The sequence below is a fragment of the Bos indicus genome, chromosome 4 (assembly GCF_029378745.1).
Source record: "Bos indicus isolate NIAB-ARS_2022 breed Sahiwal x Tharparkar chromosome 4, NIAB-ARS_B.indTharparkar_mat_pri_1.0, whole genome shotgun sequence".
NCBI classification, from domain to species: Eukaryota; Metazoa; Chordata; class Mammalia; order Artiodactyla; family Bovidae; genus Bos; species Bos indicus.
Genome location: NC_091763.1, coordinates 23,181,142 through 23,207,163, shown reverse-complemented (window position 1 = coordinate 23,207,163; position 26,022 = coordinate 23,181,142). Strand labels below are relative to the sequence as shown.

General features: G+C 37.5%; 1 protein-coding gene across 8 annotated transcripts in view; it reads left to right on the top strand.

Annotated features, from left to right (window-relative positions):
* The window catches only part of DGKB (diacylglycerol kinase beta), an 870,186-nt gene that overhangs the window by 381,615 nt on the left and 462,549 nt on the right, over positions 1 to 26,022 (top strand). For all 8 annotated transcript variants that reach the window (XM_019958478.2, XM_019958484.2, XM_019958481.2 and 5 more), the window contains one exon: positions 1,441 to 1,601. In XM_019958478.2, coding sequence (XP_019814037.1) covers positions 1,441 to 1,601 — 161 coding nt within the window. The remainder of the gene's footprint in view (positions 1 to 1,440; positions 1,602 to 26,022) is intronic.

Sequence of the window (26,022 nt, the reverse complement as noted above, 5' to 3'; positions counted from 1 at the left end):
ATTCTATACATTTTAAATATGTTCATCAATTTTGAATTATGCTATAAATATGGTATGACATCTATTATTTCCTTTAATGTTTATGTCAGTGTAATCACAGTTTATTGTACTCTTTGCTGTGTGTGTTGAATAGTTCATAATTATTTTTTTAGACCCGTGTATGATAAGAGATGTAGGTTCCAGGATGAATATTCCTGATTTCTGGTTAATAATTAATTCTCTAATAGTTAATTCAACAAATACACCATAAATATAATTTATTTGTCTTTAGAGAATGTTGGCATATTATGGTACCTATTCTTTTTTCTTTTAATCCAATTCATTTTTTTTAAGTGTATGTATGTTAACACCTCTAATGAGGACTCATAGCCTCTGGCATATACTTATTCAACAGATAAATTATTAAAATATAAACCTGAGTTGGACACAGAAAACATCTATGAAAATGTTGTCCAACTCAAAACATCATTTCAAGAATCTGTGTGTGTTAGAGTTAGAGATACATTATTTAACTTAGTATAACATTTCACATCCTAATTTCATCATCAGTATTGTTGTTGACAACTTTCTGTTCTTTTGCCTCATAGACTAAGACCCTTTATGTATTTTCTCTTTTTTCCTCACTTCATTCTCACACCAAAGCTAAGTTTTTATGGAGAAAGAAGCTATTTTGAATGTTAAAAGCAAACACTTCAGTAAATAACACAGCCAGGGTTAGGCTACGCCCCTAATTAACTATAATGTTACATAACTAAAGGTCCATTTAAGAGAAAATATAATATTAAGCAATAACTTTCAGGCCATGGTTACTATCTATAGTAGATTTATTTAAAAATGGATTTGTTGAGCATTATTGGAGGGTACATCTGGGAAAAGGAACATCTAAGGAGAAAGATGTAAATAATTATAGTGCAGTATACTAGTTCTATGCTATGGCTGGTTTTGAAAACTGTATGTTATGGTCCTGTGTAAAATCTATCATTTTGGGAGGGTGGCTTCTGGGAAAAAGTATTATCAAATGTAAAGCCTGCAGAGAGAGTAGAAGCAGAGGACAAGTTCAACATGGCAGCAAGAACTTTTATTTTAGCAAGTGGGTGGAGGGTGTCATCTTTGGGAGGCAGAATTCACAGGAGGATGATACCCAAACAGATCATCAATTCCATTTTGAACATATTGATAAAAAGTTTTGTGAGAGGTACGCAGTGGCTATATTAAGAATTTGTACCACAGGAGAGAAATATGAGTTGCAAATTAAAGCTACAGATAAAATATTGATATGAGTATAATAAGATTGGTCTTAATTCTTCAACTTGCATTAAATTTGCTTTGACATGCATTATTTAACTTTAGAATGATACAAGCATTCACACACTTAAATATAAGTAATAGCTTTTATTGTTTGGTTATATTTTTTCTCAAGATAAAATTTTTTTTCATTAGGTTATGAAGGTGAGAATTTGATGAAAATCTTAAAAGACATTGAAAACAGCACAGAAATCATGTTGGACAGGTGGAAGTTTGAAGTCATACCTAATGACAAAGATGAGAAGGGAGACCCAGTGCCTTACAGTATCATCAATAATTATTTTTCCATTGGCGTGGTAAGATTTTCCACTAAACATTCTTTTTTTTTTTAACCAGTTCTGCATAATCACTGACATAAACTCTTATTTACGAAGATTTACTGCTTATAAGTAATTTATTTTACCTTTGTGTCAGCAAAACACCTCTTCTAATGGGTAATAGTAGTAAAACTTCTGAATTTATTTAAAATCAGAGAATCAGTGATAGATTTTTCATGTGCTAAACAAAGGAAAGAAACTATATGTAATTGTTTGATAATTGTTTAGTAAAATTAAGCTTAAAATGCTTTATAAGGTTTTTAAAATGGTTTATAAGGTTATAAGTTTCACATTCTAAAAGTGTGACAAGAATGCATCGTTATCTTATTTTGAAATCTATATTACAATATCACAATATATTAGTTTTCTATTTATAGACATTATTTTTAAAATTATGATTTACTTTAAAGTCTAAGAAAAATGCTGTTAGTATTCTCAAGTGGTTAATTAGTAAAAAACTAATGTTTGTCTTAATTTCTTGATAACTTTGAGACTGAAATTAAAATATCATTTGGCAATTGAAACAGTTATTGAAATTTCAATCCCTAAGGAATTAATAAAGTTAACAGTGATTTTACATGTATTTATATATTACCCAGACTTATGACGTCTTAAAATATATATCTATAGCATTACATTTTATTGAACATAGTCACCCAATATTAATTTACGTCATGTCTCATTTCTCTCTTATGGATGTGCATGTACACACACACACACTCACACACACATACAAACACAAATAGCAAACTATCGAAAGTATTGGTTGAGTCCATGAACTTAGGAGTCAAGCTACCTTGGTAAGAGTTCTTTAACAATTTTTTTCTCTTCCTAGTTTCCATCAATTTACCTGTGTCATGATGGTTATTATTTTCTCCCTCATAGTAATAAATAATGGGATTATACATGTAAAGAGCCTCATATAATGATGCATAATGAAGGCTAAGTATACAGTTGTTACCATAGTATGATAATAATTATTTTTTTCAAGAAAAATGTAATGCATTTGATCCATAAAAATCCTGTTTATATTTGATATGAATGTGAATAGCAATATTTTAACATCTTTACTGACCTAATTCACTCATTTTAAGTAAACCTTTTAATGATTTTAATAAATCTGTCTCATTTTAAAATGTTTTTATCAGCAAGGCAAGAATCTTCATGCCCACATGTAGTCAATTCTGAGTCCTTACCCTAGCTCCAAACAACAACTAATCTTTCTAAGGTTTGCCCTTTATGGATAGTTCATATGAAAGAAATAATATGATATATAGTCTTTTGCATTTGGTTTCTTTCATTTCACATAATGTTTTGAGGTTCACTTATATGAACTACATGAAATACTGTATTCTTTGTATTGCTGAGTAGTAAGTATCCCATTGTATGGACTTATAATATATTGTCTATCTCTTCACAAATTGATGTAGATTTAGATTGTTTCCAGTCTTGGATATTATGAATAATGTTACTCTTTTAAGTCCCTGTAATTAAATTTTTTTATTTCAGTTAGTATACTTTTTAACTCAAGGATTTCTATTTGGTTATTTTTTTTTTTTTTGTATTTTTAGGCCTTTAATTGGCATTTTCTATTTGAATAGTCATCGTTATATTTTCATTTATTATTTAAGCATAGTTTATGTTAGTTCTTTGATGTATTTATAATACATCATAATTTGATATAATACATCAAAATACATATAATACTGTTTTGAAGTCTTTGTCTGCTAAGTCCAACATCTAGAATCCATCAGAGACATTGTTTGCTTTTTTCCAAAGTATGTGTTACACTTGCCCATTCCTCTGCGTGTTTGTGAATATTTGGTTGGAAACTAGATATTACAACATATTTAACAGCTGTGGATTTGCATTCTCCCACAGGGGTTATGGTTGTTCCTGTGTTTGTTTAGGGAGTTCCCAGAACTAATTATATGGAGCTGTTCTCCCTTCTAGTGTATGAATATACTGCTGCCTCTGAATTTTTGTTTTTCCTTTTGCTTTTATATTAACACTGGCTTCTGAGGATTGTTCCTATGTCAGTATGAATGACCAAAGTTTGTGTTTAAAACCCTTGAGACAGTAGGTTTTCATCCCTTTGCTGCTGTATGTTCATTGGGGAATGCATACAAACTTCAGGCAGTTATTAATCTAATTCAGCTTTTAATACCTGTTGGCCCTTTTATGTCTTGTGCTCATGTACAAGGCTTCTCACTTAGCCAAGGATGTGTAGATAACTAGGGCCTGCATTACTCTGTCCTGAACACAGATGCAACCCTCTTTCACCTGTCCTGCACATATATACAACCATGCATTTAGTGTTTCAGACAGCAAGGAGTATGTGGCAACCTATCGAGGCCCATGGGGCTTCCCTGGTGGCTTAGATGGTAAAGAATCCGCCTTCAATGCAGGAGACCTGGGTTCAATCCCTGGGTTGCAAAGATCCCCTGGAGAAGGGCATGGCAATCACTCCAGTGTTCTTGCCTGGAGAATTCCACGGATGGAGGAATGGCAGGTTACAGCCATAGGTTTGCACAGAGTCGGACATGACTGAACCAACTAAGCAGCTGCAGCATTGAGGCCCGTTATGGCTGCATCATTCCCAAGGTCTCCTATTGAAAATAGGGCTAGTTGCCTGGTTAGCTGCTTGCCTTAATCAGTTTTGCAAACTTAGGCAAGCTGCTACATTTGCCACTGAGATGACTATTATTTTAGATAACTCTCTGGGTAATGGAATTTCTCTAGCTTCCACTCCAAATCATGCTGGCTCCCCCGACAGTAAAGTCGCTTGCTTTCTTAGTGTGCCCAACCCCGCTAGAACTATCGCACTGACGGAACTGAAGTGTGAGGTAGCAGCTCAAGATTGAAACATCAGATTGCCAGCATTCTTATCTTAGGTTCAGTAGTTTTTTTTTTGGTAAACAGTTGTCAATTTGTTATATGCCTCTGATGAATCTTCAGTGGTCTTCAACAGAAATTATTTCTCTTCCATCACAGGAGACATGTGGCAATGTTTGGACACACATTTGCTTGTCATGGGTGAGAGAGTATTGCTCTTGCCAGCTAATGGATAGAAGATAGGAATGCTGCTAAACATTCCCATTTCATAGAACAGCCCCCCAAATGCACAAGAAAGAACCACATAGTTCAACATGTCAATACAGCTGAGGCTGAGAAACTTTGATATTAAGAAAAAAATATTAATTACAAAATTCAAGATGTTGGAAAACGGGAAATAGCTAAAACCTAAAGAAATGAGAAGAAAAAGCTGTAATAGAAATGACAGGACAAAGAATAACAAGAGCAAAAAAGAGTATGTTAATGAAATAAAACTTGATTATTGGAAATAATCAAATCTACTGCAAAACTGATGTTTTAAAAATATTGTAAAGAGAATTGCAAATAATATAGAATGATAAAGACCAAAAATCCCTCCATAAAGACAAAAAGTAATATCCTAACTGAAAATATATTAAGACTAAATAAGGGAGTGTAGCAAAGTTACTAAATATAAAATAAATTTATTCAATAGTATTTCATTATATAAGCAATAATCAACACATTTACAAAAATAGCAAGCAAAAATGGGAAGTATCTAGAAATTGATAAAGAATATACAAAACCTACCGGAGAAGGCAATGGCACCCCACTCCAGTACTCTTGCTTGGAAAATCCATGGACGAAGGAGCCTGGTAGGCTGGAGTCCATGGGGTCGCTAAGAGTCGGACACAACTGAGTGACTTCACTTTCACTTTTTACTTTAATGCATTGGAGAAGGAAATGGCAACCCACTCCAGTGTTCTTGCCTGGAGAATCCCAGGGACAGAGGAGCTTAATGGGCTGCCGTCTATGGGGTCGCACAGAGTCAGACATGACTTAAGTGACTTAGCAGCAGCAGCAGTAGCATGCAAAACCTACAAATAGAAATGTTAAAACTCTCTACAAGACATAAAAGATGAGAATAAATAGATAGTTTCTATTCTTAGATGAGATAGTTTAATATAATATTGCACATTAATGTATACCTTTAACCTATAACTAATCAAAATTAGAGCTGGATTTGTATGAAAAATTTGAAAAACTTTTTCCAAAATATATGTAACAAAGTAGCTCATTACATCTTAATAAGAAGAAAGAACTATTTTACCAAATTAGACATGCTACAAATGAATTGCATAATTATAATAAAATAATGTAATGAATGAGTAGATGAAGAACTCAATGGAAAAGCAGAGAGACACGTACAGAAACTTGACAGAATGGATGTAGCCTGAAATCTCATTGGAAAAATAATGGTGCTCAGTTGATATGTGTTCAGACACTAGCTTCCTAGGGAGAGGAAATTTTGTTAGAACTCTGTCTCACATTACATAGGCAATTGCTAGAAATACTGAAGTACTAAAGTTGAAATGCAAGGTTTAGGGCCTAATAAAAGTATAAAATAATATGCAATGGCACTCATATATGATATTAAGGTAACACAGAACTAAACAAGGCAGCTTTTGATTGTTTTCTTTAGAAGAGTGCTGTTCTATTTAACTTGCAGCCTCTTTCACTGAATATGACATGGGAAGGAGAGGTGTGAAAAGAGGGAAAGCATTCTTGCCTGAAATATTTGCGTCTGTCCCAGCAAGACAGAGGATCAACACTCAGTGTCAAATCAGACCAGGAGACCTTATAGAGTTCAAGTTCTGGCTTTCACTCAATGAGTTCTATTTATCAACTTATGATCCTCTGCCCCGGTGAGTAAATCCAGCAGACAACAAAAATAACTGAATCATGTACCTCAAGTCATTGCTGCTGCTGCTGCTAAGTCGCTTCAGTCGTGTCTGACTCCTAGAGACCCCATAGACGGCAGCCCACCAGGCTCCACCGTCCCTGGGATTCTCCAGGCAAGAACACTGGAGTGGGTTACCATTTCCTTCTCCAATGCATGAAAGTGAAAAGTGAAAGTGAAGCCGCTTAGTTGTGTCCGACTCCTAGCGACCCCGTGGACTGCAGCCTACCAGGCTCCTCCGTCCATGGGACTCTCCAGGTAAGAGTACTGGAGGGGGTGCCATTATGGCTCTACCCTCCTCTAGATACAGAGTCCTCTCTATTCAACAACTGGGTGATAAAAGAGAATGAAATATTGACATTTGTGAGTGCTTTTCTTTTAAAATGGACCAGGGCTGGAAGATGTTCAGCTTAAAACCCATTGGCTGTATCCTAATCAGTTACACCTAATTGTAAGGACGGGCTTCCCAGGTGGCACTAGTGGTAAAGAACTCACCTGCCTACGCAGGTTAGATGTAAGAAACTCACGTTTGATCCCTGGGTTGAAAAGATCCCCTGGAGGAGGGCACAGGAACCCACTCCAGAATTCTTGCCTGGAGAATCCCATGGAAAGAGGAGCCTGGTGGGCTATAGTCCATTGGTTCGCACAGAGTTGGATGTGAGTGAAGCAACTTAGCATGCACACAACTGTTCGGAAAGGAATTCTGTTTGCCCAAGATGAAAAGGGGAAATTGGTAAATAACTAGCCACTTTCTCCTAATTTTTTCTTTGTAATGCCCTTCACTTTTAGCCAGAACAGTGGAAATAATTCTGAAGTCACGGTTAACTCTGAAAATAGGTATTCATCTATAGTGGTGATCCTTAAATAAAAGCTTCTTTATTAATTATCTTCTTGTGCTAGATACTGTTTGAGGATTGGCAGTGAAAAGGATAGAAGAAGTCTATGTAATCACTAAACTTACAATACTGTGAGGTGAGACAGAATTGTCATGAGAGATTTATCATCTGGGTATTAGAAATATAGATGATGGAAATTACTAAGAAAAACTGATAGTTGCTACCTTTTAGTCTGATTTTGTACTTTAATGATTATAGATAATCTCAGAACTTACAGTTAGAAAATTTTTCATCTACTGGATAACATCAAATTCATATATGCCATTAGTTTCACCCTCATTGTTGATTCTTCATTCATTTGCTTATTAAAAAAAAGTATCTTTTTTTTTTTTTTTTTTTTGGTCAGGCCCTGGAGTTGTAGAAATGAATAAAAGAGACAGATTACCTCATTATTAAAATCCCGAGCTCAATAGTAGAAGTATTTAAAAAATGCACAAATACAACTTTGGGGGGTAAATTGTGATATATACTGTGAAAGACAAGAAAAGTTGCCAAGAGCTAGAATAAGGGACAAATTTAGTTCTCATAGTAAAAGAAGGTCAGTATAAATAAGATACATTTAAGAGGGGATCTAAGGAATACATGTAAGTCAGGTGGACACCAAATAGATGGAAAGTGCATACCAAGCAGGTATAACTGTATGTGAAGAGCCTGAGGAGACAAATGGCCTGGTGTGTTCTGACCTACAAGGTCAGTGTGCCTGGAACATAAAGAGAGAAGCTGGGAATGAATAACAAAAAAGACAATAGCATAAATGCCTGCTCCTGTGTCTTAAAGATGCTTCAAAGCCAAGATGTGGTCTTTGTTTTTTAAGAGAGGCCATTGAATGATTCAGTGAGTACAGTCAGGAAATGAAGTAGTCCAATTTATGTATAGCAGAAGGTCTTCTACTAGAGGTGAAGTAAGACATTAATAGAAGGTAAAACAAGTGTGATAAAAATGATCCATATAGCTTTGGATATTTCATTTTAACCTAAAATCTATAAAAATAATTGAATTGGCCAATTTTTTCTTAAAGGCCCAGCTACTGTCATTTCTTTGAATGTCGGTCATCAACGGGGGTTCTACAAAGTTTGCTTGTATAAATCACACTCCATAATAAACCATCTGTTATTTCCATTTTTAGATTCTTTTAAGTGGAACAAAGACCCAAAAGATACTTGTGAAGCAATCTGAGTATAAAATCCTTTTAGATTTTTACAATAGTTTCAAAAATCTTTTATAATGCTCTCTCTTACATATAATTCTATGGCAAAGAACATATAATTCTATGGCAGTTTCACAACTGCATTTATATCCAATCTTCCCAAATCATCTTTGTTTTCATATATAAAACAAAGGCTCTTTTTGTAATTATATTTTCCATTGCTATAATAGGTAATTAAATTATATAATTATAATAAAGACTAAAATTGGCATAAACAGTGTTGGAAACCACACAAATGACTCTTGTGTAATGACTTGTATAAACCTCAGAATGTGGAAACACTTGCAGACGGAAATAGTTGAGAGGGGCTGGAATTATACTGAGTTACAGGCAGCTTCAGTATCTTCAGGAGACAATAGGAAAGATGTCAGTGGGCCTCCTCTGGTGCAAGGATGAGCATGTCTTCTTCTGGATCCCTAAGCAAATAGGACCCTGTTACCATAGCTAAGAGGGACTGCAGCCAGGTTACAGGGCAGCCTCAAGAGCCATAGTCTTGGGACTTCCCTGGTGGTCGACTGACTAAAGACTCCAAGCTCCCAGTGCAGTGGTCATGGATTTGATTTCTGATCAGGGAGCTTGATCACACCTACTGCAGCTAAGAGTTCTCATGCCATAAGTTAAAGATTTCGCATGTCGCAACTAATACCCAGGACAGCAAAATAAATACTAAATATATTTTTTAAATAGATCTGTAGTCTGCATTTTAAAAAGCTGTCAATTTCTCCAGTCTTAATTAACCAGGCTGGAGAGAGAAACACCTTGTCAGCCCGGCTAGAGATCCCGAAGCTCTCTAGGCTCTTTTCTATAGATACATGAACTCCCCACCTCTCCTTCCCTCTTGGAGAAGGTAGGGGAGAGGCAGTTTTAGGATTGCTTTCTCTCATTCCCCAAAGCCTGGCTGGGTGCTGAGCGCCACCTGTGTTTTCCTTAGGGCAGAGTCCCCAAATGCTCACATTTAGAACCTTCCTCTAGTCACCTGAAGTTAGCCTGCCATCTGGAGATGCTCACCTGCTCTCGGCTTACTGTCCCACGTGGGACGCACGCACGGCATGCAGCACGCACAGGGCACGTGCACGGAGTGCCAGCCAGGAGGTGGGGAGGAAGGAGGCCCACAAACCTGTGCGGGCACCAGGTGGGTCAGTTGCCTGCTAAAATCATCAGTGTAGGCTTCCAGAAGCAGCTCAGGGGCCATGCTCCTGGAGGAATCTCCGCGTTGATCTGTAGGCTCCATCGCCCCTCAGATCAGATCAGATCAGATCAGTCGCTCAAAATGCCCCAGTGACTGTGAGGCCTTCTCTCTCCTACCTGCTCCCAGCCTCTGCCACCCACTCCCCACCAAACTGGTGTTGAGACCCTCTGTGCTCCAAGCGAGATGAGAAAGAAGTGGCCTCTGCGGCAGCATCCTGAGAGGCACAGGAAGCTAAACACTCCATCCCGATGCTGAGGGAAATCTGGGACTGAATGGAGCCTTTTTTGCAACTGAGCTGGGCCACGCTGCGGGAGTGGCCATGCCAGTAAAGGAAAAGTGTTCTCACCCCCTTCAGTGGATCTGTTCTTGGATATTTTGCTGTGCTGGAACTTCTCCGCTGGACTCCCTGACTCGGCGAAGGTACTATCTATTCATTAGTGATTGTCCAAAGCTGTATTCCTTGAGGAGGGGATGGCGGGCGGTGACTGCTGAAAACGCCCCCTGCACTATCTTGCCCACTTCTCTCGCCAAGGTTTTTGTGTTTTTTTTTTTTTTTTAAACAAAAGGAAATAAACACATAGCATAATAAATCTGAAAATACAGCCACAGTTATGGAAAATATTTTAATGGTTATAAGAGTAAATCATGTGCATCTGTGCCAGTAAACTTTACAATGTGGAAGAAATTGAGTATTGCCCATCTAAATGGAAAAAGTGAAATACGCTGAATGGCAGCGGTGCCCAACATTTTTTTGGCACCAGGGACTGGTTTCGTGGAAGCCACTTTTTCGGGGGTTAGGTGGGGGTGGTAGTTTCAGAGTGATTGACGCACATCACATTTATTGTGTACTTTATTTCTGTTATTATTATGTCAGCTCCACCTTAGATCGTTACAGATTAGATTCAGGAAATTGGGAACCCCTGCTGAAGGGTAGGCAATCTAAGGCAATAGTTCTCAAACTTAAGTATGTATCAAAATCACCTGCAGGACTTTTTAAAATGCAGATTGTGACCCTCAAGCCCAGGCTTTCAGTAGGTCTGAAATGGAGTCTAAGAACTGATGATTCTAACATCTCCCAGGTGGTCCCAGTGTCTCTTGTCCATGGTCACACTTTGAGAACCATTTCTCTAAGCGTACAACCAAAGAGGAAGAAGTAAAAACATAGTAAAAGAGCTATTAAAACTGGTGTCATTTAAACAGTCTTTCATAGCACAGATAATTCTTATGTTTTAAAAATTGTTCCCGAGTAGAAAGACAGAATGTTTCCCCCTTCATTTTGTATAGCTAGCAAACCTCAGTATAAAAACCTCACTAACAAAACTCCAAAAAAGAACATGTATATAAATACAACAGTTGCAAACAACAAAATTAGCAAGTAAATTCAAGTATTGAAATTAAGGAATACAACCTATTAACAGAGGAGGGTTTATTTCAACAAAGGCAAATGTGTTATTTGCATAATTATTTTAAAAAGAAGCAGGTTTGTGATTTTTATAATTGAAAACTACTGAAAATGTGTAAACCATTTTCTACAAATTAACATGTAATATCATATTAATAGTGGCATACTAGAGGCATCCCAAATAAAATCAAAAAGAATGCAGGGATTATATTTGTCACCACTGTAGTTAGCATTTCTAGGAAAATGAGCTAATTTAATAATAAAAATTTAAGTGTGTAAATATTGACAAGAGGCAAGCGTAATGTTATTTGGAGATGACACAATGTCATATATATAGTCAATATGCATCAGCTAAAAATGAAACTGGTAAATCAATTTCAGTTGCCAAATACTAGGTAAATATATAGGAAAATGACCGTAAATTCTTCCTTTATAAAATTAACTATTAATATGAATATAAAAGGACAGGAGACAGCGACCAAGACCATCCCCGTGGAAAAGAAATGCAAAAAAGCAAAACGGCTGTCTGGGGAGGCCTTACAAATAGCTGTGAAAAGTAGAGAAGTGAAAAGCAAAGGAGAAAAAGAAAGATATAACCATCTGAATGCACAGTTCTAAAGAATAGAAAGAAGAGATAAGAAAGCCTTCCTCAGTGATCAATGCAAAGAAATAGAGGAAAACAACAGAATGGGAAAGACTAGAGATCTCTTCAGGAAAATTAGAGATACCGAGGGAACATTTCATGCAAAGGTGGGCTCGATAAAGGACAGAAATGGTATGGACCTAATGGAAGCAGAAGATGTTAAGAAGAGGTGGTAAGAATACACAGAAGAACTGTACAAAAAAGATCTTCACGACCAAGATAATCAGACCACCTGACCTGCCTCTTGAGAAACCAGTATGCAGGTCAGAAAGCAACAGTTAGAACTGGACATGGAACAACAGACTGGTTCCAAATAGGAAAAGGAGTACGTCAAAGCTATATATTGTCAGCCTGCTTATTTAACTTATATGCAGAGTACATCATGAGAAACACTGGGCTGGATGAAGCACAAGCTGGAATCAAGATTGCCAGGAGAAATATCAATAACCTCAGATATGCAGATGACACCACCCTTATGGCAGAACTTGAAGAGGAACTCAAAAGCCTCTTGATGAAAGTGAAAGAGGATAGTGAAAAAATTGGTTTAAAGCTCAACATTTAGAAAACGAAGATCATGGCATCTGGTCCCATCACTTCATGACAAATAGATGGGGAAACAGTGGCTGACTTTATTTTTCTGGGCTCAAAACTCACTGCTGATGGTGACTGCAGCCATGAAATTAAAAGACACTTACTCCTTGGTAGGAAAGTTATGACCAACCTAGACAGCATATTACAAAGTAGAGACATTACTTTGCCAACGAAGGTCTGTCTAGTCAAGGCTATGGTTTTTCCAGCGGTCGTGTATGGATGTGAGAGTTGGACTGTGAAGAAAGCTGAGCGCTGAAGAATTGATGCTTTTGAACTGTGGTGTTGGAGAAGACTCTTGAGAGTCCCTTGGACTGCAAGAAGATCCAACCAGTCCATCCTAAAAGAGATCAGTCCTGGGTGTCCATTGGAAGGACTGATGCTGAAGCTGAAACTCCAATACTTTGGCCACCTGATGCGAAGAGTTGATTCATTTGAAAAGACCCCGATGCTGGGAAAGACTGAGTGCAGGAGAAGGGAACGATGAAAAGGATGAGATGATTGGATGGCATCACCGACTCAATGGACATGAGTTTGGGTGGACTCTGGGAGTTGGTGATGGACAGGGAGGCCTGGCGTGCTCTGGTTCATGCAGTGGCAAAGATCGGACACTACTGAGCAACTGAACTAAACTGAACCATACACGATTACAAGTTTTGTTTTTTTTTTTTTCTTTTTTCCTCATGTTGAAAACCTTTGAGACCTAGTTTCTTATATAGCACCTTGGAAATATGCAATTCAGTCTTACTGACTGTAGTTTCTATGCTGTGTACTACATTCCAGTCACAGTTGCTTTATAGTTGGCAGTTTATACCTTTTGACCCCCTCCACCCATTTGCATCCCCTCTCCTGGCATCCTTTAGTCATTTTCTGTATTTATTAGCTTGATTTTGTTTATTTATTTTGTTAGATTCCTCATACAAGTGAGACTCTTACAGTATTTCACTTTCTCTAACTTATTTCACTTAGCATAGAGTTCTCAGGGTTCATCCATGTTGTCAAAAATGGCAAGATTTCTTTCTTTTTATGGCTAATATTCCATTGTGCACTATGCCTCATTTATCTGTTCATCCATCAGTTCAACTTAGCTTGTTTCAAAGCTTGACTGTTGTAAATAGTGCATGAATGAACTTGGGGGTGCATGTATCTTTTCCAGTTAGTGTTCTCTCCATTTGCTTCTTACAACTCCACTTTCTCTTGGCTATCTTCCCTTTGGGGATTTTGCCTTATATATCCCAAGTGTATCAAGGTACTTATTATTAGCCTTAGATGCCTGGCTCATTAATTTTATTTTTCAGCTTTCTGGTTTTATCGATAGCTGTGGCTTTCCTCGTCCATAATGACACGGACCCTGCCTTCTCATGTTTCTGTTTTTGTGGCTTTGCGCTGGTGAGTCAATTCCTGGCTAAAATACTCATGGGAAGCATGTACATCTGGAGACTGTAGAACCCATACTCTGTGAAAGTTCTCTGTTGATTCACTTTTCTTACCAGTACAGAAAGCAAGAGAGATTATATATTTAAAATGCAAAGGGTATAGTTCAAATTAGTAATAGCTGCCTCAAATACACAAAAAGTTCATTGAAAGTGAAAGTCACTTGGTCGTGTCTGACTCTTTGCGACCCCATGGACTATATAGTCCATGGAATTCTTCAGACCAAAATATAGGACAAGGTAGCCTTTGCCTTCTCCAAGGGATCTTCCCAACCCAGGTCTCCCGTATTCCAGGTGGATTCTTTACCAGCTGAGCCGCAAGGGAAGACCCAAAAGATCATTATAAGTCCCTGTAACTATGAAGTTTTCCCTGCCCTATTTGTAATCACCCACCTAAACAAAACATGCCATATTGCAACAAGGAGAGTATTCGTGTATAAGATCAGAGAAGGAAGGATGTTAATACCAAAGGTACTCCTAGTACAGGGTCCAGTTTAAAAGAACAGCAGAATATTCTTATGGGCCATTTACTAGAATTTATAAATGGCATATAGAATAAATATTTCATAACTTCTGATTGTACTTGCATTAACATAAAATCTAAAATATTGACTCATCATGGTCATTTAGTACCCTAGTTCTGATTAGTATTTTAGTCACAAGGGAGTTCATTTATTAGTGTATTCTACAAATATTTATTCAGTGCATGTTGTAGTTCCTGATAAGCATTATAGTGGGTACAAAGATGAATACTAAGCCAGAAAAAAGTGTGAATTCCACCATGCTGGACATAAATCACTACATACATGCATCTTTCCTTTAATGTGGCTAGAAGATATACCAATAAGTAATGTTTCAGGGAATTAATTTAGTCCCTTTAAACTGTCAGCATATTTATCTTATTGGTGGTTTACTCGCCAAATCATGTCTGACTCTTATGACCCTATGGACTGTAGCCCGCCAGGCTCCACTGTCCATGGAATTTCTGGGCAGGATACTGGAGTGGGCTGCCATTCCCTTCTTCAGGTGATATTCCCTACCCAGAGATCGAAACCAGGTATCCTGCATTGCAGGTGGATTCTCTACAGCTGAGCCATCAGGGAAGTCTTTATCTTATATTTTAAGGTTATGGTATTAACTGAGAAATCTGTATGCAGGTCAAGAAGCAATACTTAGAACTGGACATGGAACAACAGACTGGTTTCAAGTCAGGAAAGGAGTATATCAAGGCTATGTGTTATTCACCCTGCTTATTTAACTTATATGCAGAGTACATCATGCAAAATGCCAGGCTGGGTGAAGCACAAGCTGGAATCATGATTGCTGGGAGAAATATCAATAACCTCACATATGCAGATGACACCAGCCTTATGGCAGAAAGCAAAGAACTAAAGAGCCTCTTGATAAAAGTGAAAAAGAAGAGTGAAAAACTTGGCTTAAAACTCAACATTCATAAAACTAAGATCATGGCATACGGTCCCATCACTTCATGGCAAATAGATGGGCAAACAATGGAAACATGAGAGACTTTATTTTGGGAGCTCCAAACTTGCTGTAGATGGGGATTGCAGCCATGGAATTAAAATATGCTTACTCCTTGGAAAAAAGGTTATAACCAACCTAGACAGCATATTAAAAAGCAAAGACATTACTTTGCCAACAAAGGTCCATCTAGTCAAAGCTATGGTTTTTCCAGTAGTAATGTATGGATGTGAGAGTTGGTCTGTGAAGAAAGCTGAATGCTGAGGAATTGATGCCTTTGAACTGTGGTGTTGGAGAAGCCTCTTGCGAGTCCCCTGGACTGCAAGGAGATTCCACCAGTCAATCTTAAATGAAGTCAGACCTGAATTGGAAGGACTGACGATGAAGCTGAAACTTCAGTACTTTGGCCACCTGATGTGAAGAACTAGCTCATTGAAAAGACCTTGATGCTGGGAAAGGTTGAAGGCAGGAGGAGAAGGGAACGACAGATGATGAGATGGTTGGCTGACATCACCAACGCCATGGACCTGAGTTTGAGGAAGCTCCGGGAGTTGGTGATGTACAGGGAAGCCTGGCATGCTGCAGTCCATCCATGGAGTGACAAAGAGTCAGACACACTGAGTGACTGAACTGAACATTGATATTAAGTATAAAGAAGATCAGATCAGATCAGTTGCTCAGTCATGTCAGACTCTTTGCGACCCCATGAATCACAGCACGCCAGGCCTCCCTGCCCATCACCAACTCCCGGAGTTCACTGAGACTCACGTCCATCGAGTCAGTGATGCCATCCAGCCATCTCATCCTCTGTCGTCCCCTTCTCCTCCTGCCCCCAATCCCTCCCAGCATCAGGGTCTTTTCCAATGAATCAACTGTTCACATCAGGTGGCCAAAGTACTGGAGTTTCAGCTTTAGCATCATTCCTTTCAAAGAAATCCCAGGGCTGATCTCCTTCAGAATGGACTGATTGGATCTCCTTGCAGTCCAAGGGACTCTCAAGAGTCTTCTCCAACACCACAGTTCAAAAGCATCAATTCTTCGGCACTCAGCCTTCTTCACAGTCCAACTCTCACATCCATACATGACCACAGGAAAAACCATAGCCTTGACTAGACGGACCTTTGTTGGCAAAGTAATGTCTCTGCTTTTGAATATGCTATCTAGGTTGGTCATAACTTTCCTTCCAAGGAGTAAGCGTCTTTTAATTTCATGGCTGCAGTCACCATCTGTAGTGATTTTGGAGCCCCGAGAAATAAAGTCTGACACTGTTTCCACTGTTTCCCCATCTATTTCCCATGAAGTGGTGGGACCGGATGCCATGATCTTTAGCTTTAAGCCAACTTTTTCACTCTCCACTTTCACTTTCATCAAGAGGCTTTTGAGTTCCTCTTCACTTTCTGCCATAAGGGTGGTGTCATCTGCATATCTGAGGTTATTGATATTTCTCCTGGCAATCTTGATTCCAGCTTGTGTTTCTTCCAGTCCAGCATTTCTCATGATGTACTCTGCATATAAGTTAAATAAACAGGGTGACAATATACAGCCTTGAACAACCCCTTTTCCTATTTGGAACCAGTCTGTTGTTCCATGTCCAGTTCTAACTGTTGCTTCCTGACCTGCATACAGGTTTCTCAAGAGGCAGATCAGGTGGTCTGGTATTCCCATCTCTTTCAGAATTTTCCACAGTTGATTGTGATCCACACAGTCAAAGGCTTTGGCATAGTCAATAAAGCAGAAATAGATGTTTTTCTGGAACTCTTTTGCTTTTTCTATGATCCAGCGGATGTTGGCAATTTGGTCTCTGGTTCCTCTGCCTTTTCTAAAACCAGCTTGAACATCAGGAAGTTCACGGTTCACATATTGCTGAAGCCTGGCTTGGAGAATTTTGAGCATTACTTTACTAGTGTGTGAGATGAGTGCAATTGTGCGGTAGTTTGAGCATTCTTTGGCATTGCCTTTCTTTGGGATTGGAATGAAAACTGACCTTTTCCAGTCCTGTGGCCACTGCTGAGTTTTCCAAATTTGCTGGCATATTGAGTGCAGCACTTTCACAGCATAAAGAAAACAATACATAATTATAAAGAATACTTAGCTTTCCAAAATAGATAGGAATTTTAGGATGTATGCCAGCTATTACCTTACTGTTAATTGGAGGATCAGTGTATAATAAAATAAATACACAAACATCTGTATTACCTTTTTTAATACCATCTGTATTACCTGTAGTACATGGGTTCAATCCCTGGGTTGGGAAGATCCCCTGGAGAAGGGAAAGGCTACCCACTCCAGTATTCTGGCCTGGATTATTCCATCAAGTGTATAGTCCATGGGGTCGCAAAGAGTTGAACACTACTGAGCGACTTTCACTTTCATTGCAGTAGCAATAGAATGACTGAGTGTTTCAACCATAGTAAATATTAAAATAATGGAAGATTTAAGAAAACCCATTTCTCACTAAGTATATCAGTGATCAGCTTTGCAACTGAGAAAATGCATAAGTATGCATAATTAAAACCTATGAGTTATCTCCCCCACCCTCTAGGTTTCTAAGGGCGATTCTGACAAGCCCATGGATTATATCCATGGAAACGCTTCCACTAACATAAATTGTATCTGGCTTGTTGACTTTGGTAGATATTCAGTCACAGACTAGTACTCATGTAAGATCATCTTAGTCCAATTCTGTTTTCCCTACATAGAGTATTGATTTTGTAGCAGCTGTTAATCATCCCAGTAAGTTCCAATTTGGACACTCTTCAACACAGAAGTCAGCACTGTGAGCAGAAACAAGCAAGGCAAAAAGAATTTCAAAGGCTTCTGGAAAGGTCCTCCAGTTTTTGCAGAACATATCCAGAAACAAGTTAGTATCACACGCTGTGTAAAAAGTGAAAGCCAACATGAAATTTAAAACCTTATTCATATTTGTACTTCTGAAATTGGAAGTGGGTCTGTGATTCCTTTAGAATTACTCTGTGAGTCTGGAAGAAATCTGAGAAAGACTAGGAGACTTTTAGTGCATCATATATATTACCACCCAGATGTCCTATCAAACAGATATTTGCATGGCTATGATTTAATAGCCTTCAAGCCTAGGCAGTCACTAAGAGCCTCTTACTTCTCCAGGATAGGAAAAATGTGACTACTTAATTCTCATAACCATAAATATCAAGTTAGTGGAATAGTTAGCAATCAGAATTCTTATAGTCATTAGCCTTGTCTTACATGTTGCCCTATGCCTTTACTGAAAATACAAAGGAAGTATCTTAACCTTATACATTTAGCTGGTCTTCCCAGGTGGCAATGGTGGTAAAAAGCCCACCTGCCAGTGTAGAAGACCTAAGGGGCATGGGTTCAATCCCTGGGTCGCCTAGAGGAGGGCATGGCAACCCTTGCCTGAAGAATCCCATGGACAGAGGAGCCCAGCAGGCTACAGTTCATACAGCTGCAAAGAACATGACTGAAGCAGCTTAGCACACATGCATACATTTAGTCATGATCACAGACTGGTTAACAACATAGAGTTTTCAGTCTGGTCCTGAAATCAGTTAAATTAGACTCAACAGATTTGAGGCTGTTTAAATGTAAACAGATTTAAACCAAATCTGTTTTGTTTTAAAATCTCATTTTCTTGCTTTGTCCACTTCATTTACCTTTTTATTATAAACATTATATAAGTTTTAAGCTACAACCCATTTATTACTTAACTTTAAATTTGTTTTGGCTGAATTCTATTGGTCTAAAGATAATTATGTTATTAAGACAGTAATAATTTGTGTATTTTCTTAAATGAGGAATTTGGATTATACATTTTGGAAGTTAGAAACATTAATCAAGTAACGTCTACAATTCTCATTATAAAATGACATTGTTTTGAAATGTGTTTTTCCACATTTTATGACAAGGAAAAATTTATAATGATATTAATGCTATATTGAATAATATGTTTTTTCTGGATAGTCAACTTCATATTTTTATGGGAAGATTCCATTTCATTAGATATTGTTTCTGAAATAGGCTATTTTTAAAAGATTTATAGTATTTGAGTAAATTGCCAAGCACCAAAAATTAGTGATCTCAAACACTTGATAAATTTACTTCACAGCAATTTATCTACAAAATTTCAGTGCAAATTCAGTTCTAACCATTTTCTTAAAATTAGATAGTGTTTCTCTTTTATTGGCTCAGCCACATTAAACTGTTTAGTAAATTGCAGTATAATCAACTTACTCTTCACTGAATGATAAATAATTTATTTATTAAGTGTCATATAAAATATTGAGAATTTTTTTCAAAACAGTTCAGTTCAATCCCTCAATTGTGTCCAACTCTTTGTGACCCCATTGACTGTAGCACGCCAGGCTTCCCTGTCCATCAGCAACTCCTGGAGCTTGCTCAAACTCATGTCCATTGAGTCATTGATGCCATCCAACCATCCTCTGCCATCCCCTTCTCCTCTCTCCTTCAATCTTTCAGAGCATCAGGGTCTTTTCCAGTGAGTCAGCTATTTGCATCAGGTGGCCAAAGTATTGTAATTTCAGCTTCAGCATCAGTCCTTCCAAAAAATATTCAGGACTAACTTCATTTAGGATTGACTGGTGGGATCTCCTTGCAGTCCAAGGGACTCTCAAGAGTCTTCTCCAACACCACAGTTCAAAAGCATCAATTCTTTGGTGCTCAGCTTTCTTTATAGTCCAACTCTCACATCGATGCATGACTACTGGAAAAACCATAGCTTTGACTGTATGGAATTTTGTTGGCAAAGTAATGTCTCTGCTTTTTAATATGCTATCTATGCTGCTCATAGCTTTTCTTCCAAGGAGCAAGTGTCTTTTAATTTCATGGCTGCAATCACCATCTACAGTGATTTTGGAACCCAAAAATATAGTCTTTCACAGTTTCCATTGTTTCCTCATCTATTTGCCATGAAGTGATGGGAACAGATGCCATGATCTTAGTCTTCTGAATGTTGAGCTTTAAGCCTGCTTTTTCACTTTTCTCTTTCATTTTTATCAAAAAGCTCTTTAGTTCTTCTTTGCTTTCTGCCATAAGGGTGGTATTATCTGCATATGTGAGATTCTTGGTATTTCTCCCAGCAATCTTGATTCCAGTTTGTACTACATCCAACCTGACATTTTGCATGATGTACTCTGCATTTAAGTTAAATAAGCAGGGTGACAGTATACAGCCTTGTCGTACTCCTTTCCTGACTTGGAACCAGTCTGTTATTCCATATCCAGTTCTAACTGTAGCTTCTTGGCCTGCATACAGATTTCTCAGGAGGCAGGTGAGGTAGTCTGGTACTCCCATCTTTTTAAGAATTTTTCACAGTCTGTTGTGATCCACACAATCAAAGACTTGGTGTAATAAATAAAGCAGATATAGATGTTTTCTGTAACTCTCATGCTCTTTCAGTGATCCAACGGATGTTGGCAATTTCATCTCTGGTTCCTCTGCCTTTTCTAAATCCAGCTTGAACATATGGAAGTTCATGGTTCACGTTCAGTTGAAGCCTGACTTGGATAATTTTGAGCATTACTTTGCTAGCATGTGAGATGAGTGCAATTGTACAGTAGTTTGAACATTCTTTGACATTGCTGTTCTTTGGGATGAATGAAAACTGAACTTTTTCAGTCCTGTGGCCACTGTTGAGTTTTTCACATTTGCTGGCATATTGAGTGCAGTACTTTAATTGGGGGCAGGAGGAAAAGGAGACGACAGAGGATGAGATGGCTGGATGGCATCACTGACTCGATGGACATGAGTCTGTGTGAACTCCGGGAGTTGGTGATGGACAGGGAGGCCTGGCGTGCTGCGATTCATGGGGTCGCAAAGAGTCGGACATGACTGAGCAACTGATCTGATCTGATTTTAGTATTTGAAATAGCTCAACCGGAATTCCATCACCTCCACTAGCTTTGTTTGTAGTGTTACTTCTTTTTTTTTATTTTATTTTTAAACTTTACATAATTGTATTAGTTTTGCCAAATATCAAAATGAATCCACCACAGGTATACATGTGTTCCCCATCCTGAACCCTCCTCCCTCCTCCCTCCCCATACCATCCCTCTGGGTCGTCCCAGTGCACTAGCCCCAAGCATCCAGTATCGTGCATTGAACCTGGACTGGCATCTCGTTTCATACATGATATTTTACATGTTTCAATGTCATTCTCCCAAATCTTCCCACCCTCTCCCTCTCCCACAGAGTCCATAAGACTGTTCTATACATCAGTGTCTCTTTTGTTCTCTCGTACACCAGGATATTGTTACCATCTTTCTAAATTCCATATATATGCGTTAGTATACTGTATTGATGTTTTTCCTTTTGGCTTACTTCACTCTGTATAATAGGCTCCAGTTTCATCCACCTCATTAGAACTGATGCAAATGTTTTCTTTTTAATGGCTGAGTAATACTCCATTGTGTGTATGTACCACAGCTTTCTTATCCATTCATGTAGTGTTACTTCTTAAAGCCAACTTGACTTTGCATTCCAGGATGTCTGGCTCTAGGTGAATGGTCACACCATCATGCTTATCTGGGTCATGAAGATTTTTTTTTTTTTTTTTTGTATATTTCTTCTGTGTATTCTTGTCACCTCTTAGTATCTTCTGCTTCTGTTAGGTCCATACCATTTCTGTCCTTTATTGTGCCCATCTTTGCATGAAATGTTCCCTTGGTATCTCTAATTTTCTTCAAGAGATCTCTAGTCTTTCTCATTCTATTGTTTTCCTCTATTTCTTTACGTTGATCATTGAGGAAGGCTTCCTTATCTCTCCTTGCTATTCTTTGGAACTCTGCATTCAAATGGGTTTATCTTTTCTTTTTTTCTTTGCCTTCACATCTCTTCTCTTCTCAGCTATTTATAAGGCCTCCTCAGACAATCATTTTGTGTTTTTGCATTTCTTTTTCTTGGGGATGGTCTTGATCACTGCCTCCTGTACAATGTCACGAACCTCTGTCCATAATTCTTCAGGCACTCTATCAAATGTAATGTCTTGAATCTATTTGTCACTTCCAGTGTAAACTCATAAGGGATTTGATTTAGGTCTTACCTGAATGGTCTAGTGATTTTTCCCTACTTTCCTCAATTTAAGTCTCAATTTTGCAGAAAGTTTTTCATGATCCTAGCCACAGTCAGCTCCCAGTCTTGTTTTTGCTGACTGTATTGAGCTGTTTAAAAAACAGATCCATCAAATAAAAACTGATAAAACTATAATTAGATTTTACCCCCCAAACCAATAACTCCAAACTAAAACATTGTATCTGAAGTTGGGACAAATTTGTTTATATATTAATAAATGTTCAAGTATTGCTCTTTCATTGAGCCTCTGATTGCTGTATTTTCTGTCTTTTTTTTTTCTCCAGGTATTCAATTTTTTTAATGTGCAGGTTTAAATACTTTGTGTTAGTTATCCTGCAGTTCCTTTATTACTCAAGAAAATTTATAGTGGTTTTGATTATTGACACAGATCTTTGTGAAGATGATACATACAGTGTTTAAAATCCTTAATTAAAATATAAAATAATTAAATATTAAATAATTTCAAATGAAATATAAAATTTTATTGTAAAATTGTAAATAGAATATAAAATTTGGGAAAAGAAGGAAAGTGTAAAACACACATTACATCTAAAAAAATTAAAATTCATTGCTAAGTAAAATCTAAGTAAAATTAGTTGCCTCCACTTCCTCTCCCTTTTGCAGAACCAGTACAAGATGGCTTTGTTATCTCTTCTTTTTCTCATATCACTTTACCAAAACTTCTTTTTGTTATCCTTGACCTTCAGATTCACCAATTCAGTGACACTGGTTTCCCAATATTTTGCTGCATTCTGTGAATCAGTATTTCTGCATACTGTGAATCACTCTGTATTTCTTGGTGACTCACTGGTAAATAATCCATCTGCTAATGCAGGAGGCACGTGTTTGATCCTTGGGTTAGGAAGGTTCCCTGGAGAAGGAAATGGCAATGCACTTCAGTATTCTTTCCTGGGAAATCTCATGGTCAGAGGAGCCTGCTGGGCTACAGTTCACGGGGCTGCAGAGTTGGATACAACTGAGCTACTAAACAACAACAAACTGTGAATCACTTTCTATTTATTGAATTTCTTTTCTCACTTCTTTGCACTTCCTTGGCCCCATACCCTCTCAAAACTTAAAATTCTTTTCTGACCAACTTGCTGATTATGTGTCACCTTCATGTACTTTACTAACTTCAGCTCTCCTTTAATTGTAAATAATTACCAGCTCTGCTCTTTTTTCTCTATGGCTGATAGGCTATTTTATTCCTCCTCGTGGTTTTAGTCATTATCTGGAAAATAGGGTAGCAATCTCTGTATCACACATGTACATGTCTTCTGGAGTTTCACAAATCTCTACACCTAATCAAGGAATTGTGATGGTTCTGTATGTGAATATTCTGTGTTTCCTTTTCAATTTTCTTTTATTCTGTTTTGGTTTATTTGTTTATTTTTATTTATTTTGCCTCTAAGGAGCTCAGACTTTTAGCACCTCTAATTTTCACTGTTCTGGTTTCTCCATGTGGCTCCTCTCTGCCTCCATCTTAATTCTTCAAATCCAGGCTCTGCCTAAGCAGCTATACCTTCAGTGGCTGGATATGTCATAGAGATGAACCCTAACCTTATCATGTCTGGCCCTGACATATCTTCAGCTTTATCTCTATTTTGGAAACTGCCTGTCCTTTCTGAAATGCTTTTCCCTAATCTATAGTTTTTCTCGTGCCAGCAGTTCTGTCAGGGTGAAACAGATCCCCTTCATCAATCCCCCAGCCCCCATCACTAATTTTCCCCCAATATATCTACCCTTTTCTTCTTTGCAAATTATAAGGTTAGCAGCAGTACATTTGTGAATAATCAACTCATGCTATGTTTCAGCTGAAAATTCTTTTCTGAGCTGTCAGACTAGGTTTGACACTCTTTTTTTTTGTACCTCATGTCTCTCTTCACATACCTTTATTTAACATTAATCACATTTTATAGTCATCTGTTTGTCTTCCCCTAGAAACTGAGCACTTTGAGATTAGCAAGGTAAGTTATTCAGGTGTGCCTATTCTTTGCACACACGTTAGCATATAGCATTTGTTAATAGATATTAAATGCTCATTTACTGTGAATGAATACATATTCCACTCCTTTCCAAACTACAGTCAGATCTCTGTGGTTCTTTTTCTTGCTCACATTTAGTCAAAAACATTCTCATTGTTAGAGAAAAGCAAGCGTTAAAAATTTTCCATCATAACTTAAAATTTTTCTATATATGTAGAAAGTTTAACATGGTATTCTTTTAATTATTTTTACTAATTTTGGAAAATAGGAATATTGTAAATCTGCTTAATGTGTATAAATGAATTCATAGTGTGTTATGTATTTTTCATACATGTATTTCAAAGCATGGGGTCTTCTCAAACAATCTGTAAATACAGGAGAAGCCTTTTCTGACTTGAACGGTTTTAACAGAATTTTATTTTCGTAAACTCATTTAATTTCTGGGACATGGACTTTCCTAATGTTCCATAACTAATTTAATCTTACCTGGTTTTAGCTGTCATGTGCTTTTAATGACTAAACATGCAAAATGTATCACAGACAAGGAATTTTTTTTAATATTAAAAAAAGCCCTACACACTTGGTAAGAGCTATAATGCTGCAAGTGACATTGATAAATGAGACTGTATTCGTGAAGATGTAATTAATCTGCAACAGGGTGAGAACAGCTCCTTAGGTAAATGAAACTAAATCAGCTGTGTAGTCTGTAATTAACTTACAGCCATATTAGTCCAAGTGTAATGTTATTCATTATATATGTAAGGTATTATTTTCTCCATATGAAAGTTGTAATTTGCTAAGTAATGATTAACAGTTCATCTTAATACTTCAGTCATATTATCATAATATAATTGTCATCCATTTTCATTTTATTCCATTTACCCCTCTGTTTGAAAGGCAGGATTAGATGTCAGTTCTTCACATTGCATGTACAGAAATGAATAAATTGAAGATAAAGCCTGATTTATTGTGATTACCTCTCACTGACACTTCATGCAGCAGGTCTATTTTGAATTCTTTGAGAATGTGGAGATGTATACAATAAATATTAAAGCAGAGGTGTGGCATTCAGTCTGCACTGAGTACACGTAAAGAAGAAAAGATTCAAAGAAAGTAAGTAAATACTGACTTTCAAAACCAGGTATTTATTCCATACATTCCATACTGAATACTGAATCTTCACAAGTTCAGGCATTCAGTGATTGTTATGGTTATGAGTTACCAGGAGAGAGCTTACTTTGTTCAAAGTATGGTGCTTTTCTAGACACATTCAAGAACATTTTAGTGAATTAGGAAAACAAATGAGACTCAACACAGATCTAAAACATGATTTGGTTCTAGAGAACTGCTTGGAATTCACATGGTCAAAACCCAACTCATGCTAGTTTAAGCTAAAATGGGAATAATTGACTCACATAACTGATCAAGTAGTGTTTCAGGCTAGAAGCTGGGTTTAGAGGCTCAACACAATCATCAATACCGTATTACTTATTTTGTCTCTCAATTCAGTTGATCTTTGATTTGTTTTCTAGCTTAGGTCCAGATAGTATTATCTGGATAATTCTGAACTTATCTCAATTTTCGGGTCTACTTCAGACTCACCTCGTCTAGAGGAAGAACTCATTTCCTGAAATTCTACATCCATAGTAGAAAGATACAGTCTTGCCTCATAGTTGCAGCCACAAACCCTAGGGAAGCATTTGATTGAAAAACTTTTG